We start from the raw sequence: 18,451 nt of genomic DNA, 5'->3' as shown, positions 1-18,451 counted from the left end.
TCAATGAACTGGATCGTTGTGCACTCGACTCCAGCCCTGGTTAAGTATTATTGATTTCTACCCAACCGAGCACCGCGCCACACTTGTTGATTAAAATACAACGATTCGGCTAATTTGTTGTTATTGAAAAGTTCCAAATCTAAAATAAATTCCGATTACCGGTAGAACAGGTCCCGCCAAGTAACTACCAAGTGGTTAATGTCCGACTCGCTGCATCGGTCAAAGCTCTCTCGCTCTTGCTCTTGCCCATTAATACATCTTGAATCACAGCTTAGACGCCTTTGCGTTTGTTTTTGCCTCAAGTTGAATTCTCAGTTCAGGTCGAACCGTTAAACTGGCAGCACAGGCTCGTACAATCATGTCCGCAGGTCGCGTAGTAATCTATGGTGGGAAAGGGGCATTGGGCTCCGCGTGCGTCGACCACTTTAAAGCCAACAATTATGTGAGTAACCAGCAAAGCCAAAGCCAAAAACACAATGCAGTAACCTTTCACTTTACAATTAACAATTAAACAATGATTCATTTCATTCCATTTTCATTTTCGAACGACCCTCAGTGGGTGGGCAGCATTGATTTGAGTGAAAACGAGAAGGCCGATGTCAGTATTGTGGTGCCACGCGATGCCAATTGGCCGGATCAAGAAGCGGCGGTGGTCAGCAAAGTGGGTGACTCTCTGAATGGCCAGAAACTGGATGCTGTCATCTGTGTGGCAGGCGGTTGGGCTGGTGGCAATGCCGAAAAGGATTTGGCCAAGAATGCCGATCTTATGTGGCGACAGAGTGTATGGACTTCAAGCATTTCAGCCGCTGTGGCTGCCCATCACTTAAAGGACGGTGGACTGTTAGCTCTAACTGGAGCAAAGCCAGCTCTGGAGGGTACTCCCGGCATGATCGGCTATGGCATGGCCAAGGCGGCCGTTCATCAGCTAACTCGTTCGCTGGGTGCTGAGAAATCAGGTTTGCCAACTGGTTCACTTGTTGTATCCATTCTTCCCGTCACTCTCGATACCCCAATGAATCGCAAATGGATGCCCAAAGCGGACTTTGGCACATGGACACCCTTGACAGAGGTGGCTCAGCTTTTCGATAAATGGACCAAAAATGAGGAGAGACCAAAAACTGGATCTCTACTACAATTGATTACCAAGAATGGCATCACTGAGCTCATTGCGGCGGAATAAAACTATACATAAATAATTGACTTGGCGCTTGTACATAATCCTCCACATCTGAATAAATAAATCGAATCGTTTTAGTGGTCTTTCAAATCGTTTAATGGATAACCTTTTGATCTTTTTTCCATCGTGGAGCTCTGCCTCTCTTTCTATTTATCTCTTTCAGTGCGGCACAAAGTAAAAACTATTTATTTATTTCTTTTTCTTCATAATCTTCATAAACAAAACCATGCCTGCAACGAAAAAGTTAATCGAATTAAAAGTTTGTTCTTGGAATTTTGAAAGGCATTATAATTAGATCGTCTCGATGGTTTGGGAAATTCCCCAGATCTCAGAAATTTGGATTACTCATTATGACTTTACCTCTACAATTATTTCCATGGAAACTTTTATAAATCTTATTGAATGCAGATTTCGTTTTGGCCTGAAGTGTTTTGGGGTTTAGTTATTTTTCTGATTTACTAGTTTTTATGCTTTTTATGTTTTTTATTCTATAGATTATCCCTCAATGTACATATTTGAAAGTATTTGTGATAATCATTATTTCGAAAATCAAGGACGTCAAAGTGCATATTAACTAAGTTTGAGGCCATACATATGTTCAAATTAATGATTAACAAGTTAAGTTACTGAAGCACTCACAAGCCTTAACGTATCCTCTAACTCGCTTGATTATTCACTGACTCATTTGTTCAGTTCTTCACTGACTTATTTTCCTAGTTCTATTGTCCTTTTTACAAACTAACAACAGGATAAAGCAGGAAACTTTAGACGTTTGCAAAATTGAAGATAAAAAATACATATTTCCCTTCTTCTTATCTACAACCAGAAACACCATGAATCAAAGAACAACTGAAAAAATGTGTAAGCAAGTAAATCAATCAAAAAGAATTAAATTTAGTGGACACACTCACTTAATCTCTAAAGGGAGTTACTCATTATTGGTTAACTTTAATGTTAATATGAAAGAGAAAGAGAAGGCATGGCATGTCTTATGAAAATGAGTGAGATGGCATGCATTAGGACCTGAATGAGCCACAGATACTTAAAAGGGCTTTGTCTTTTCTGTATAAACTCGTAATCATTTTAATGATCCCACAGCTTCAATCCTATCCTATTTTAAACTATTAAACTAGAAACTAAACCAAGGGCACAGCATCAGTTCGCATGGCCCTCATGGCCGATCTTTACCTACCTATAAATGTAATTATTACAAATACAATCATAAGCCAAAGGGAACATTTGTAGGCGTTGCGTGAATGATGCTCCAATTTCTCAGCCTCTTTGCCCAACGAATTGATATTGCGATCGGCCATTCCTGTGGAACGCGATACAACTTCTGTGTCCTTGCGTATTATCCGATTGGCAGCCTCTGTCTGCTCTTTCAAATTACGTGTCAGCGATAGCATGTGCTCTGTAATCTTGGTCTGTGCATTGTTATAATACTTGACAGCCTCGTTCATGTTGTCGCCGCTGACACCAGCGGCGTTAGCAGCAGCAGCCGCAGCACTGGTGGATGCAGAGCCGCCCGATGATGAGCCATGCTCATCAGGGCCACGTCTTCGCCGGACTGCACCGCCGTCTAAATAACGTATGGTCATGATAATTGAACTTCACAATTTGGAATTTTTCTTTTGGATTGTCTCACCCTGTAGCAGATCCTTTCGCAGTTCGTTGTATTGCTTGGTGTTTTGTAGTTGTCGCATTTCCTTTACGGCATTTTCGCCAGCATCTTCGGCTCCCTTGGACGTTGCTATCGTCGCCTTGTCCGCATAGCCAGTGGCCAGTTTGAGGGTTTGTAAGCGTTCTGTATAGCTGGAGATTTTTGATGCACTTTGGTCATCGTTCATCGCCGCCTAAATGTGACACAGTTTATTAATCAAAAGTCCCCTGATCATGGTTCAAATTTCAAATTTATATTTGTTGCAATGGGTGTTTACAGCTTGCCACGACAGGTGGCGTTTAGCAATTGTAACATCAACAACAACAACAACAACTTACAAGTTCTGCGACCATTGTATCTAGGGATTTTATGAATTTCTGCAGGCGCCAAAAGTTCTCCTCATTCTTGGCCAAATCCTCGCAATTGGCCAAAAGTGTACGAATGTTTACATTTAACTTCGTGGCCATTTTAAAGGGGGAAACATTAAACAACAACCACAAACACAGAAACAACAACAACAAATCAACAACAGGGCAAAAAAATACAAAAAAAAAAAAAAAAGATTGACTTTCGATAAACTTATGCGGGCGATAGATTTATCGATAGGTACCTACGCTATTATGACACAATGCATGAGTAGTGTTGGAAAACAGAGCACTTTCTGTTGCATGCCAGCAGTCAATGACATTGCGAACTAGACTATCTGAGCATGGATATGAAAATATATTTCATAATTGTAAAAACAATAGGCAGCTGTAACAATTTTTTCATTATTACTAATGCTAATTTCCCAACATTGTTATTATTAATATACAAATTGAATTAACTCTTGGTTTGGTTTGTTTCACCAATGTTTTTCTTTTATGTTTTTTAATGTTGACTTTCTTGCAAATAACTAATGGAAGAATTATTTGGCCTCCCTTTTTTTCCTCAAATTTTCATTTTAGAAATTTTTAACCTGTTCTAACCTGTTCCAGTTCGGAGCTATTAGTCCGTTTAAGGTTTAATTTCAACCAGTTATGGTTCTTGTATTGGGTTCCAGTTTATCTCAAACAATTGTATAGCCTACTTTTAGGATCACTTTAGTTATGTACTATTATTGGGGTTTACTTTTTGGCTAACTGCTTTAAATCTTATCATATGCCCTTGCCCCGCATATATCATTAATTAACCATATCAATACTTAAACCCTATTGATAGCCGAACATTTTCGTTATCACCCACTCACTATGCAAAAGGCACAAAATATTTTATGTATTTGTTGTTGTTGCTGATGTTGTTGTTGTGACTTGAGGAGGTATTTTTGTTTTTTGCTTTCAGGCACCTGAACCGGTGGCTGGCAGCAAAGTTAGTTTAGTTATTTTTGGACTCGTGGCGCATGTCAAGGCAGTGCCAGCTGATAGTTGACATCGCTAAGCCATTTGTTGGGCCCAAACAAATCCAGAAGTCGACTCAGAGCGCATGTGTAGGATGAGGATATGAATGAATGAAAGCAGTACCAAAATCTCACACTCTCTCTCTTTGGGTCGGTCTCTTGGGCTCTGTTTCTCTTGCTCTCTGTTTCTCTTGCGCAGCTGGTGAGAGAATTCCTCGCATAAATGTGAAAATCGAAATCAATAAGTAAGCGACGAAAGGGACAAATCGGAACCATCATTAACGGACAAAATGTAAAAATTCACAATTGAGGAAAAGCCATAAATAAAACAACAAAAAGAAGGAAAAAACACTGACAAAAAGCACACAAAAAGAAGGAAGATTTAACTCAACTATATCCCCACGGGCAATGTCCAAGAAAAGTGTTAGACAAATTCTCATATTTTGTTATCTCAAAAAGATAAACTCATCTCGGTCGGGAAAAAAGGAAAAGACTTAAGCTAGCTACCGTGAAATCAAGAAATCGATATAATAAAAAAAAAAAACACACACACATACCCACACAAGACGGGAGGGGTCAAGGGGGATTTTGGTTTGTAAAGTGCGTGGGACAGATTTATAAAAATTTGTGTATTAAAAAAATGTATATTTTTTTCTTTGTCGATTTCTGTGTGTAGTTTATATCTCTGGTATGGAAATGCTAGTAAATTGTTCTCATTACATAAGTTCGTTCCAGTTACACAGTTCAGTGCGTGTATATACATATATAGTGTGTGTGTGTGTCACTGTGTTATGACCATAGCAAATTCATTTAAATTAAGAACCTCACCCCTTTCCACTCTAACCTAATCATCAACATTCAGTAAAGTGAATTTGTTTCATTATTTCTGCTCTCATTTTCCAGTTTTGTTTGTTTGTGGTAATGTAAGGAAAAGCCCCCCTCCACAAGAAAGCCAAGTTAAGAACGTTGAAAACGTAGATAATAGAATTCATTTGCTAGTGCACAGGAGAACTTATCCCTCAGAGCCAACAAAATGCAGCCACCGCCACGTAAGGTAAAAAAAAAGAACAACAATACATTAGTATATCTGTAGTCAGGAGTGAAACTATAACTGAATACTTAACTATCTATCTTTCCAACTATCTGCAGGGTAACTATGTAAAGTTCCTTAAGAATTTGCATACAGAGCAGGTGGCCAAGTTGCAGTTAAAGAATCAACATGAGTGCGATCTACTGGAAGATATACGTCAATTCACCATCAAGCGTTCGGCCATCGAGAAATCATACAGCGAGGCCTTACTCAAGATATCGTCGCAGTATCTTAATAAGAAGATACCCAATATACCCGACATCAAGATGGAGGGCATGGAGGAGCGCTGGTAATGTGACGACAAGTTTCCTTAATGAAATTTTCCTTATTGCTTTCTTTCCGTACGATTATAGGAACATGTGGAGCGTTTGGCGCACTGTTCTCGAGGAGAACGAAAAGCTGGCGCGGGCCCGTTTGGCTGCCATTGAGGTATTCCAGCAGCAAATTGCCGATGAGGCCAAGGTTTTGAGAGACTATAAATTGGCCATTGCGAAGCGTTCTCTGTCGGGCATTGTTAATGTCCAGAAGGAGCTGCATTTGAGTGTCGGCGATGTGGATAAGACCAAGAAATCATATTTCGATGAGGAGCACTGTGCCCACGATGTACGTGACAAGGCACGCGATATTGAGGAGAAGTTGAAAAAGAAAAAGGGTTCGTTCTTTCAATCGATCACCTCGCTGCAGAAGAATAGTGCACGGGTCACTTCGCGCAAGGAATTGCTCGAGGAGAAATCATCGGGAGCCAGAAATGATTACATTTTGAGCCTGGCGGCGGCCAATGCTCATCAGAATCGTTATTTCACTGTTGACCTACAGACAACAATGACCACCATGGAGAATTATGTGTTTGAGCGAGTTGCCGAGTATCTAATGCTAATGGGGTGAGTTTCGATAAAATAATGCACAAGTTTTCCCCTAAAGTATGCAATAGAAAATAGATACAATACAATTTGGTCTGTTCTCGACTTTGATTCGGGTTTATGCTATTTATGCTTCGGCTTGATCTAAATTGGCCCCACCTTCTAGTTGATTCAATTAACTTTCCCCCCTTGTTATTGGTTTTTCCTCTTATGCACAGACGCACAGAGCTATTGACCTGCTCGGCCACACAGAACAGTTTTGGCAAGATCCGTGACCAGGCCCAGCAGTTGACACGGGAATACAATCTGCAGTGCTGCTATCTATTCTATCCGGTGCTCAAGCAGCACATTCAATATGATTTCGAGGCATGCGACAATGATCCAGTGAGAAAGGTAACCACTGAACATGATTCGGCTGCCGAGACTCTCACCAAAGAGGCGAAAAATTTAGCCGGACGTGTGGTTAAGGAGAATGCCTCGATAAGAGAGAATGCCAAAAAGTTGGCATTGTGCCAGTCATTACGTGACTCTGGTCAACGTAGCGACCCCAATGATCCAAATGGACCCGATTTAGATACAAAGATCGAAGAGTTCCGTGATCAAATACGTCGCTCGGAAACAGAAAAGGCCAAGGCGGAGGCATGCTTGCAGTGCCTGCGTGATGGTGGCATTAACGTGGACGAATGGGTCCAGGAGGCTGAAATAATGGGTGTGCAGGAGTTGACACGTTCGGCCAGTTCCATATCGATGCGCACGGACGCTTCCGGTCAGGGCGAGAATCCCAGTTCCGATTCATTCTATGACAGTGACAAGGAGGAGACCGCTGTAGCAGCAGGAGCAGCAGCCACATCCCAGGCAAAGGCAAACAAGCAGGAGCAGCAATTGTCACGGGATCGGACATTTAGCGACAGCGATGACGATACCGAGGAGAGGGCAACACCAGCAGCATCTGGAGCTTCAGCATCCGCAGCAGCCACTGCTGCCGCCATGTCGAGTGCTGGAGGTGCAACTGGTGGCTGGGATGATCCCACCGAGGTGAATTGGGGGGCCGAAGACGATGACGACAAGGACGAACCGATTGTACCCGAGCCCAAGGAGGCCATCTTCAAGTGTACGGCACTTTATAGCTATACGGCAAGTAGAAACAATCGAAAACGAAAACCTACAGAAAAGTAGAATGACTACATCTAACTTTTCAGGCTCAAAATCCCGATGAGCTGACCATTGTGGAGAACGAACAATTAGAGGTGGTCGGCGAGGGTGACGGCGATGGATGGCTACGGGCTCGCAACTATCGCGGCGAAGAGGGCTATGTGCCGCACAATTATCTGGATATCGATCAGGAAGCGGCCGGGGTGGCCGCCTTTAATGGTAGTTCAGGCAATCAATTGCGATCACAAATCTCATTCTCATCTGTCGATTATACTGTTGACACTGAAGATCAAACGGTGGACTCGATGCAATCGCCCGATCAGGTGTCGGTCATAATGGCCCCGCAAAAGCGCATCAAGTCGGATGTGGAATGGTGTATAGCTCTCTATGACTACGATGCCACCGCCGAGGATGAGCTGACTTTCGAGGAGGGTGACAAGATCAAGATTATCACAAAGACGGCCCACGGTGTTGATGACGGCTGGTGGGAGGGTGAATTAGATGGTAAATTTGGTAATTTCCCATCTCTGGTCGTTGAGGAGTGCGATGAATTGGGCGAACCGTTGAGCGAAGGTGGCGATGAGTCTCCACCGCCAACAGCACCGCCAACATTTGCCCTTCCCCCAGCTCCAGCTCTACCGCCAGAGTATGCCCATGAATTGGAATTGGAATTGACGGAAGATATGTTTGGATCGCAGGATACGGCAGGTAAATATTCTTACACGTTTATCTATCTCATAGAACTCCCTAAATCTGTCTCTCTTTCTCTCTCTCTCTTTGCGTCTTGATTTAGATGAGGATAGCGGTTATATTCCAAATGGCGCTGCTGCAGCTCCGAGTATGCCTCCGCCAGGTAAATGTCTATAACATGTTTACTTCTTTCACATCCATATCTACACTCCTTCTTCCCCCCCCCAAAAAAGAACAAAAATATCTTTCTTTCTCTCTCTCTCTATCTATCTATCTACTTATTTATATATATATACATATATCACTCTATATCGATTCCTTTAGTACCTGTTTCAAATTTTCAAAAACCAAAAAAAAAAAAAAAAAAAAAAATCTTTGTTATTACCTGCTTCTATATTCTCTAGAGGTAAACTTATTCTCCAAAGTGCAGCTCGTCTAACTACTACTAACCACCTACTCTACCACCAACCAATCAATCAATCAATCAATCAATCAATCAATCCACCACCAATCACCACCTACCACCACTGTAACTACTCTCCACTCTAATCTCCAGTAAATGTGCTAAACTACTACTGCAACTGCTCTAATACTCAACAAAAAACAAAAAAGAAAAAGAAAACAAAACCAAAAAGTTGAGACAGAAGCAAGAACTGAATTACTACTAATTTTTTACAGTGTTCTTTAGGCTGCTTAACCAACCAAAGTGTGTGTGTGTGTCGTATCGGTGTCGGTGTTTTTTGCCTCTTCGATTTTTCCTTTTTATATATGTATATGTTGCATTATTGTTTGTTTCTTCCTTTAGTTTTCGATATTATCTTCTTGATCTATTTGATCTCTCTATCTCTCTCTCTCTCTCACTCTGATTTTGCAGCTTTTTAATATCTATATACATATATATGTATTATACAATTTTCCATATTATTTGTACATAATCAGTATATAAAATTTGGTGTGTTTTCAACAAGTAAACTTTGTTAAACTATACTTCTTCGATTTTCTGCCCAATTGTTTACTTTGTATACACAATATTTTGTTTTCCCCCCTAACTCACTCACTATTGTGGCTCTCTCTTTTTTTCTCTCTTTGTCTCTGTCCCGATGTAATTATGTGTTTTTTTTTGTGTATTTTTCAAATAATTTATAGGGCAAACGCAATCTCTAACAACTGCCAAGAATGGTAATTTTATAAGGTTCTTAGTTTGCTTTTCTTCCCCCCTTCATATCTTGTATTTGGTAAAGGGAATAAATCGTTTAATCGAAGCATGCCAAGATAATTTTCATCAGTTTTTTATTTAGTTTCCCTTTATTGTATTATATAAACATATATATATACACAGTTCAGTTTCGATTTTGAACCTAATTAAACCCTTACTGAAGTTGAAAATTTCTTCCTCTTGGTTGTTTCCATTTTAAAGTAAAGCAATTTAAATAAGTAAATTAATGTATTAAAATTTTATTCAATTTGTAGATTGAGGAGGAGCAGCCATCTGCCCCTTCCTCTATATCTGACGATCTTTCATTTTAATTTATCATCACAAAAATGAAACACTAATGTGACCTCGAAAAAACTTGAAATTTGTCGAAAACTTGATATTAAACTTGATTAGCCTTATATATAGTTGAGAGGAGAAAAAAATATGTTTGTACTTATCTTAAAGCTTTGCTTGCTTTTTGTAATATTTTGGTTCCATCTGAAAGTAAAAGACGGCGAATATAATTATAAATGAAATGAATCAGCTTATACGAAGTTCGTATTGAAAAATGGCTCTATCAAAACCCATTTTGGAAGAAGGAAAAAGAGTTTTTCGTATTGGAAATTTTCAAGTGATTATAAATTATTATTCAATTTAAATTTTGTCTGTTTTTTTTTTTTTTTTGTTTCTTTGGAATATATTAATACTGGAAGAAGGCTCGTCCCTAGGACGCAAAATGGAGAAAGTCGCCCCTTAAAGTAGACAAACAATATCTGTGTCTAGGACTGTTGTATATTGCATACTTTAGGGGGTGAAATTATCCCCACTTCACACTGTGAACTGCACAATGGGAAATATCTGAGAACTTTTGGCCTTCATTGATTTCGGAAAAAGGAGATTTTCCTGTTGAATACGAGTTTGTTCATATTATGTGGCTAAGGAATTAAAGGGAACACTGTTATAATCGATTAATGAAACCAAAAAGGACAGAAAAAGAAGAGAAAGAGAGAGGAAAGAGTTAAGAAAATACAAACTGGAAAGTCTTTTACGGTCGATTAACTAATGCTAATAGATAGAATTTGGGATTAACTACTTTGCGGTGTTGAGAGTCGATATAAATGATTCTGCACAAGTGATCCCATTGGACTATGTGCATGTTGGACTTAGATGATCAACATGAGGACACTTTGCATCCATAAAGGATTCACAAGATCGGATTAAGAAATTAAAACTATTAGATTTAAGATAGGCAAAAGTAAACATAAAAAAAGAAAGAAATACAACACTAAAACTTTTCCAGTTTTCCAGTGATTCAGTTTTCGTATCTATGCATTAAAGAGCTAAAAATAAATTCCTAAGAGATAGTCTAATCAATGAAATGCTTTGAAAAAGCTTTGCATTTGATAATGTTTCGACAATTTGACGACTAATTTTATTTATATTTTTGTCCAATCCTATGTAAATATGTAGTTTTCTTTTATTTGGCTTTCGAGTTTCAATGATTTTATATATCTCATAGATGACAATTTCTTGTGAGTTTCTGAATTTTTTTATACTTTCTTATCAAACAGTCAAGACTTAAACAGTTTAAACATCTTTTTGGCCACTTCTCCGACCATTGTTGTCCTTTTCGCATGTGTGTGTGTGTATCTGTGTATACCTACTTACTTCCATTTCCCTATCCTTTTGCCCTACTATCCTTTTATATTATGCTATCATTTCGATTTATATTCTCGAATTGCATTAGTTTGTTTAAATTAGTTTTTGTCTAATCGGGCATGCAACAAGAAGTTGAAAAGGTTTCCTTGTAGTCCTACTTCACCGCTCCTAAAAATGATAACCACCATTTAACTAAGAGTATTCTTATATATTCTACTTAAAATAAATATATATATGTATATTACGAAATAACTAAATTTCATAATTAACTGAAGAACTGAAAACTATGCTTTTGGTTTCGCAACGAAAATTAAATTTTTCGTTTTGGGGCAAGAGAGATTAACTAAGTAAAGCAATTCCTATTCTCATTTTTATTTTAATGCATACTCATATTCAGTACTCATTCAAGAGCCTGGCATGGAGGTAAAGTATAGAAGGAAGTGAATTGAAATTCTTATTAACTAACTCGTTGTCTTCGATTCGCAGGACGATCTCAGTGATGATGGCAAGCCGCCCCCATCGTTGCCACCACCCCAATTGCCAAAGTCTGGAGCTGGTCCAGGAGCTGCGGCTGCGGCGGGATCTGGTACAGGGGCAGGGGCAGGGGCTACGGCAGCAGCTGGCAGCGCCAAAGTGAACTCAAACACATTGAATTTAGGTATGGCACAAATAATAGTTACCGCTGCAACCCCAATGGTTGAAGACGGTGCAGATAAATCTTTCCCACCAGTAGGAGAGAAGGAGGAACAGCAACAACCACAGCCACAAGAAACCACAAAGGATCAGCAAGCGGATAAAAAGCCAGAGATAGCGGCAAAACCGTTGACCAAGAATACGGCCCCTAAAGAAGGTAGGTGACTGGCAAAAGAAAATAATCACTGACCAATTGTGCATAATTTCGTTAAACAGAGGATCAACAATCCTTTTCCGAGGGTACGGATTCGGCATCGGCCTCAGTTGATATACCAGTACTGCAGGAGGCCGATGACCCCTTCAATGAGAAATCGAATGCGGGAGCAGCCGATAGCAAGGCCACATCAGCATCATCAACAGGAGATGGCGGTGGCAGTGGAGGAGGTTTCGAAGCTAATTTTGAGGCGAATTTCGATGCAAATTTTGATGATGCATTTGCTAATGCCGGCAGCGGAGGCGGAGGCGGCGGTGGAGGCGAACAATCTAACGATTTGGATCTAAATGGTCAAGTTCATCAAGAGCAAGAGCAGGACTTAACTCAACCTGGTCAGGATCAGGAGCATATAGGAGAGGATATCGAGGCACCCAAACAGGTGGTCGGCGGTCGAGCTAGCATACCAGAGGAATTGGATTCAAATCAATTGGCACGTTTGCAAAATCTTAAAGAGTCGAATGCTTAGAATGGGCTAGGCTCACTCTCTCTCTATCTCTCTTTCTGTCTCTATATATATATATATATATAAATAATACATTCACTGTTGATCGGCTACTTCAATGTTGATCTCTCTCTCTTCTTCTCTCTCTTTTTCTTTATTGTTTATATTTTTTAGGCACACGACCATGAGCATGATACATACAACTACTATATAGACTATAGCCACGGACAGTTATAAAGCGGAACACCCGGAACACCAATCCAAATAAACCCAAAATTAACACTCACCACCTAAACCAAAACCTACAATACCCATTGAAACATGCCAACACCCACCCACCCATCCACACACTTACGCACACACACACACACACACTCAAAGACACCTATTCACAAACACTTACAGATCCACACAAAATCTCTAGATATATATAGTTAATTGGTTTATATATACTTTGACTTAGACGGACAAAGCAAATGGCAAACGAAAATTAATTAGCTTTAATTGGTAACGATAAAAAGACAAAAATTACATATGCAAAAACAGAAAACCTCAGTCGATTTCCTTTTCGTTCAAGTATGTACAACGATTGCACACACACACACACACAATAGCTTAGACACTACATATACATATAGTCTATTCGAAACACACACACACATAAACAATAATTTTTCCAGAGACTGCAAAAACAATTTAAATAAATATTTCTACAAAATTTGCAAAGTTTTTAGCACAAATCATCAGCAATAAGGCTTCTGAATCCAACTTTAAGTCAATTTAGTAACTTTTCAATTGTTCACTTTGTTAAAGTTTATTCCGTTTTCCAACACTATATGCCGATTCATACACAAGTTGACAACACCAATTTGTGTGCTTAATGAGCTAATAGTTCATTTATTTATGAATTTATTTCTCTGATTTGTGTATATATCATATAGAGTATTTATTTGCAGTCTCTGATATATAAAGATATATAAATATATATATATATAGAAGCTCAAGTTATTGCATTTCATCAACCTCCCAACGACCCCTCCCATCATCATGGCTCAAATTGTGTACATCCATTAATGTAACAAATCAAAAACAAAAAAACCAACTTCTTTGACTGCCTCTGGGCTTATACATAGTTAGATATCAACTGGGCCTTCTTAACAACAACAAAACCACCATGTATATATATATATATATATAGATATATATATATATATATATATATGATACTTAGACATATTTATAAAACCTATACTAATAATTATTAGTTTGTAATGTGTTATACATACAATCAACCAGACATGTATCGGAACATATATATTTATATATATATATACATAGATTGTATTGAAAACCGTTTAAACCTAAAATGCAAAAGCAAATGAAAGGAAAGACAAAATTATTGTATGTATTCATTTGATAGCACACACTCATACACGAACAATTATATCGTATCAGTGTCTCACTTGCTATCTACTATCTGAAATTTCTCTGAAACGGGTCTTCGAATATCAGCTACTAAGTCAAGCGATAATATGTATATATAAATAAGAAGTATTACAGCAGCAGCCAATTTTAAGTGTGCTTGATGAAGAACTGTTTGTGCCAGCCAAGTTAAAAAACGAAAAAACGAAAAAACAAAACATAAAACATAGAAAACGTTAAACGAAAGATCGATCGAGAGCCGATTCGATCAGTTCAAGTTGATTTGTTTCTTTTTTGTGTTTCGTTGCGTTTTCGGTTTTTTGTTTTTAGTAAAAGCTTTTGCCTAAAGTAGATGATGATAATTAATCCTAATAACTAAAATGCCAGTACGTAAAATAATTAATTATTAAAACTTATTAATTGTTGTAATATTGTAACTGCAAAATGAAAAAGTCTGTAGTATAATTAGTTAAATGTTTTTTGTGTCCTAGTTAAATGAACTAAGTTGGTTAGTGTTGAATGGATTTCAATTCAATTTGACGCGACTACTCTAAATGAGATTTCATTTTGTGTCTGCAAATCAAACGAATAACGAATACGAATACAAATACAAATACGAATACTCACTATGAATAATCCTCACTCCCTTGTCCTTGTCCATGTCACAATCCTTACCCCTTTACACACACACCCACACGTACATAAATCTATATACTGTTCAAATCCAACAAAAATTAAAGCAATTGGTAAACTTCATATTGTCATGGAAAAATAATTATAATGTATTAATTATATGATATTAACATGAATAGTTATCGAACATATTATGAATGAGTATATAAGCCGCAAAATGTATTGTATGTAATTTGGCCACACGAGGTAATCAAAGTTTATTTCATGTATTTAGCATAAACCAAAACAAATTTTTGTTCAACAAACAACTAACAAATAAATTTCCACTTAAAATCAACCAAAGAATGAAACAAGTTCAAATTATTTATCCCTCTTCTGCCAAGACTTGGACTTCTGGCGGACCAGGGGCTGTGTAATGGTGCAACTTTTGCCCCTAAGCAGTCCAAGAATCAGCACATAAAGAGAGGAAGAGATAGAGAGAGAGAGAAAGATTAAGGTAGCCAAAGCAATTTCCAATGAGATCAGCATTAAAAAGTAGGTATATTTATATGGTTAAAAAAACGTGCTTTCTATACCCTTGCAAAAAGGGTAAGCTTTTTAATTTTGGTCAAAAGTATGCAACGCATAGAAGGAAGCATTTCCCACCATATAAAGTATATATATTTTTGAGCAGCACCACGAGACAAGTTCATATAGCCATGTCCGTCCGTTAGACTGTTAGAGCTACAGAGTTAAAATTTTGCATATTGGCTACTGCACGGCTTGTATATCTCGGATTCAGCAATTCAAAATATATTTACTCTTTTTCAACACTAATCGTATTGAGCAGTAATTATCGATAGAACAGTCAGTGTTGGATAATACTTAAAGAGTTTATTTTCATCGAGTAGCCATTGCGAAATTCGCTCAAAAAGTGTATAAAAACTGGGAAACTCGTGGGTTTGCTCATTCATTTACTTCCCTCTGCTGGGGCAACAACTGAATCGTATTGTTTCCTTATAAAACAAATTAAATTGTTCTTATTTTCACTAACACATTAATTAAAATGTGTGTACGTTATTACGATGTATTATATTTCTGTGTATTTTCCTTATTATTTAAAATTCCACTAAGAAATTGCCGTTGAAACACGTTTTATCGTATTTTCCTTATTTCAAAAATTCTAAAATTACTATAGCTATTTTCCACAAATTGTCCTGTGCAACTTCAATGGTATTTAAGATAAAATTTTATTTATCAACAATGTCATTATTGAAAACTCAATCATACCATGACAAACTCCTCCGGAGGTGTTTTACATACCTGTTTTTGCAGAGCATCGAAGTGCATATAAATTGTATAAGATTTTGATGAACAATATCTCATTCGACAGGAAATTTAATTGACTACCTTTCATAGTTCTAGTGTAGTTATATTTTAGAATGAATTAGTTGCTTAAAATGACGCTAAGCACGAAGACCAAAAAAATACATACAAAATTAACTATTTTAATTGGCTCCAAATTGGATCCTGGGGCCAAAAATTAATAACTTATATTGATTCAGATCCGCGTGGACGTGTTGTGTGGGATTTGCGTACTGTTTATCGATAGCAATGTCAGTGTTGGATAATACTTAAAGAGTTTATTTTCATCGAGTAGGCATTGCGAAATTCGCTCAAAAAGTGTATAAAAACTGGAACAGCTCGTGGGTTTGCCCATTCAACAACTTCCCTCTGCTGGGGCAACAACTGAATCGTATTGTTTCCTTATAAAACAAATTAAATTGTTCTTATTCTTACTAACACATTAATTAAAATGTGTGTACGTTATTACGATGTATTATATTTCTGTGTATTTTCCTTATTATTTAAAATTCCACTAAGAAGCATTAAAACGTTAAAGAACCTACCTACATAGTTATTGCCGGCGAAACACGTTTTATCGTATTTTCCTTATTTCAAAAATTCAAAAATTACTAAAGGTCGTTTTATCATATTGTCTCTTGCAGCTTGAATAGTATTGAACAGTAAATTTTAATTATCAATAAACAATGTCATTTTGGAAATTCGATTTCGATTTTCCAACAGTCGCAAATGGAAAATCCTTGGCTGGTTTATTTACTTGAAGTTTCTTTTACTTAACTGGAATTTGTATATTTTCATATCCTTGCAAAAGGGGCAAATTGAGTTTGGCCAGAAGTGTGCAACGCTTCTTGATTAGCACGACAAGGCGAGTTTAAATAGCCATGTCCGTGGATTCAGCCGGATCGGACCACTATATCATATAGCTCCCTTACAAACGGCAAAGTCACGAGCAGTAAACATTAGACTGGTTATAGGTATGAAAAGAGTAATAAAAAACTTGCAAGGGTATACAAACTTTGATGCGGTCGAAGTTAGCCCCGGCTCTCTGGTTTAAAATATATTTGTACACATTTTCAGTTAAGGTTTTAATTGTTTTACCATTTCTGCCATTTCACTCATTTTTCCTTCGACTAAGGATTTTGGTGTCTTCAACTTGACGTTAATTAGTGTCGGACCAAGCCAGGCTTGCAGCAATCATAAATATTTTAAGTTGTCTTTTAAGTTTTCTGCTTATCTTACAATTAAACAAAAAAACTTAAATACTTACAAAGATAATTTGTTAAACATAAAACTTTTGTTTTTTCGGACTATATTTAGGCCAATTTCTAAACGAAGTTACATCTCAATTATTAGCCTTTTTGCCCTTCAAAGACTTTGATGTTTGAAATTATTACTTTCGAAATTGGGAAAAAATTTAGTTTTCTTGATTTAAATTCCTTGATAACACAGGCCGACATTTTTGAGGTCATGAAAAAGTGTTTTAAGCTCAATAGATCTTCTATAGTAATTGGGGGGTGCTGATTACGGCCCTGTACTTAGTTTTTCTCTATCACGTCAGGATCTCGAAAAAAATGCGTTCAAATTATTCAAAATGACCTAATTTTCAATATATTATTCCATGATATAGGCATAATATTGTACTAAAAACATTATTATTTTATCCCATTAATATGCTAGGCTTGATTTAAAAGAAATTTACAAAATATCAAAGAGTGATTTCTTTGTTATAATGGATAATATCTTACACTCTGGATATGGTTCTATATTGAGTAAAATTTGCACCAAAAAGTATGCTATAGGTATGTACAATTTGTTCTTCTTCTTCCCTCATTCCCTAAGCAAAGCAACGCACGCATACACATACAGTTTATGTAGCGTTGCGTCTGTGTGTGTATGCATGTGCTCTGTTAACAGATGGTGACGTAGTAGGCAGCAAGCAGAGCTGCCGGCAGCGATTGAACCGATTTATATAGACTGTAACTTGTGTTCTATTTATCCGATCAGGGTCAAATTTTGGGATCTGAGATTTTATATCAAATTCTATTATATTGGTAAATTTCATGGGGATACTCCAATTTTTGCAAAAATTTTTGTTCCAGAGCTATATGATATAGTAGTCCGATCCCAAAGATTTTCATACTTTATCTCACCCGGGTAAAAAAAAGCTCCCAAAAAAATTTCATCCCGATAGCTCTTAAGATGGCTGAGTAAAACGCGTACGCACCGACGGACAGACGGACAGACGGACATGGCTATATCGACTTAGCTTCTCATGCTGATCAAGAATATATATACTTTATGGGGTCGGAAACGTTTCCTTCTGTGCGTTACAAACATCTGACCAATTTTATAATACCCTCTGCAAGGGTATAATTAAGTCTAAAAGCAAATAAAGAGACATTACTTACGAGAAGCATTTAAAATTTGCCAAAGTTACAGGTACTCAAAGTTAAGATCTTTTGTGAATTTTTCATTTTGTCAATTAACATATTTTGCTGTATTTTGGTAAATGAATGAATGATAAATAGACCTTTTAATCTCTGTCCCCCCCCACAAAAAAAAAAAAAAATTTTGTTATATGTACCTCCTTTACGGCTGACTCAGCATTAATGTCAATTTTCATAGTGTACTTAAATGACATCACGAACAGATTTTCATAGCATACTTTTTTGGGATCAAGCATTTGTTAACCTGAAATTACGAACTTTGCATTTTAAAAAATGTTTTGAGAGCAAAAACACTTCTTAACTTTTGGTCAGATGTTTGATCAGCGTGCGAAGACCAGTCAATATAGCCATGTTCGTCTGTGTGTTTTAACTTCACGTTCCCAATCAGAAATCTACTA

The 18,451-nt window shown here is 37.5% G+C and overlaps 3 protein-coding genes across 9 annotated transcripts; 2 read left to right on the top strand and 1 right to left on the bottom strand.

Moving 5' to 3' along the window:
- Positions 1 to 44: 44 nt before the first annotated feature.
- Positions 45 to 1,275, top strand: Dhpr (dihydropteridine reductase). Its single transcript, XM_068293445.1, has 2 exons — positions 45 to 442; positions 557 to 1,275. Exons 1-2 carry the CDS (start codon positions 359 to 361, stop codon positions 1,178 to 1,180), a joined length of 708 nt encoding a protein of 235 aa, XP_068149546.1. The 5' UTR covers positions 45 to 358; the 3' UTR covers positions 1,181 to 1,275.
- Use1 (Vesicle transport protein Use1) lies at positions 483 to 3,393 on the bottom strand. Its single transcript, XM_068293435.1, has 4 exons — positions 3,176 to 3,393; positions 2,823 to 3,030; positions 2,370 to 2,756; positions 483 to 1,407 (listed from the first exon to the last, which is right to left on the bottom strand). The coding sequence occupies exons 1-4, from the start codon at positions 3,302 to 3,304 to the stop codon at positions 1,367 to 1,369; spliced, it is 765 nt and encodes a 254-aa protein (XP_068149536.1). The 5' UTR covers positions 3,305 to 3,393; the 3' UTR covers positions 483 to 1,366.
- A 1,047-nt stretch (positions 3,394 to 4,440) lies between these two features.
- Positions 4,441 to 14,599, top strand: nwk (nervous wreck). 7 transcript variants are annotated; one of them, XM_068292966.1, is made up of 13 exons: positions 4,444 to 4,635; positions 5,116 to 5,266; positions 5,362 to 5,591; positions 5,656 to 6,183; positions 6,381 to 7,296; positions 7,362 to 8,022; positions 8,108 to 8,167; positions 9,151 to 9,183; positions 11,256 to 11,281; positions 11,345 to 11,516; positions 11,592 to 11,708; positions 11,768 to 12,195; positions 12,382 to 14,599. In XM_068292966.1, exons 2-13 carry the CDS (start codon positions 5,246 to 5,248, stop codon positions 12,442 to 12,444), a joined length of 3,255 nt encoding a protein of 1,084 aa, XP_068149067.1. In that variant the 5' UTR covers positions 4,444 to 4,635; positions 5,116 to 5,245; the 3' UTR covers positions 12,445 to 14,599. The 7 variants fall into 7 exon arrangements, with proteins under 7 accessions (XP_068149097.1, XP_068149090.1, XP_068149067.1 ...); XM_068292958.1 differs by having other exon boundaries at positions 11,589 to 11,708; XM_068292980.1 differs by lacking the exon at positions 9,151 to 9,183 and having other exon boundaries at positions 4,445 to 4,635; positions 7,362 to 7,533; positions 7,603 to 8,022.
- Positions 14,600 to 18,451: the final 3,852 nt, after the last annotated feature.

Source organism: Drosophila tropicalis, unplaced genomic scaffold, assembly GCF_018151085.1.
Source record: "Drosophila tropicalis isolate 14030-0801.00 unplaced genomic scaffold, ASM1815108v1 contig_1190, whole genome shotgun sequence".
Taxonomy (NCBI): Eukaryota; Metazoa; Arthropoda; class Insecta; order Diptera; family Drosophilidae; genus Drosophila; species Drosophila tropicalis.
Note: the sequence above shows the minus strand (reverse complement) of the source record. Positions and strands in the feature narration are given on the sequence as shown.

Excerpts from the sequence above, each read along its gene's own strand:
- Dhpr (XM_068293445.1), top strand. The coding sequence starts at position 359 with ATGTCCGCAGGTCGCGTAGTAATCTATGGTGGGAAAGGGGCATTGGGC. Across the intron at positions 443-556 it reads ACTTTAAAGCCAACAATTAT|TGGGTGGGCAGCATTGATTT; the intron begins GTGAGTAACCAG and ends AACGACCCTCAG.
- Use1 (XM_068293435.1), bottom strand. The coding sequence starts at position 3,304 with ATGGCCACGAAGTTAAATGTAAACATTCGTACACTTTTGGCCAATTGC. Across the intron at positions 2,757-2,822 it reads GCGAAAGGATCTGCTACAGG|ACGGCGGTGCAGTCCGGCGA; the intron begins GTGAGACAATCC and ends TACGTTATTTAG. Across the intron at positions 1,408-2,369 it reads TGTAATAATTACATTTATAG|GCATGGTTTTGTTTATGAAG; the intron begins GTAGGTAAAGAT and ends TTTTCGTTGCAG.
- nwk (XM_068292949.1), top strand. The coding sequence starts at position 5,246 with ATGCAGCCACCGCCACGTAAG. Across the intron at positions 6,184-6,380 it reads GAGTATCTAATGCTAATGGG|ACGCACAGAGCTATTGACCT; the intron begins GTGAGTTTCGAT and ends TCTTATGCACAG. Across the intron at positions 7,297-7,361 it reads CGGCACTTTATAGCTATACG|GCTCAAAATCCCGATGAGCT; the intron begins GCAAGTAGAAAC and ends CTAACTTTTCAG.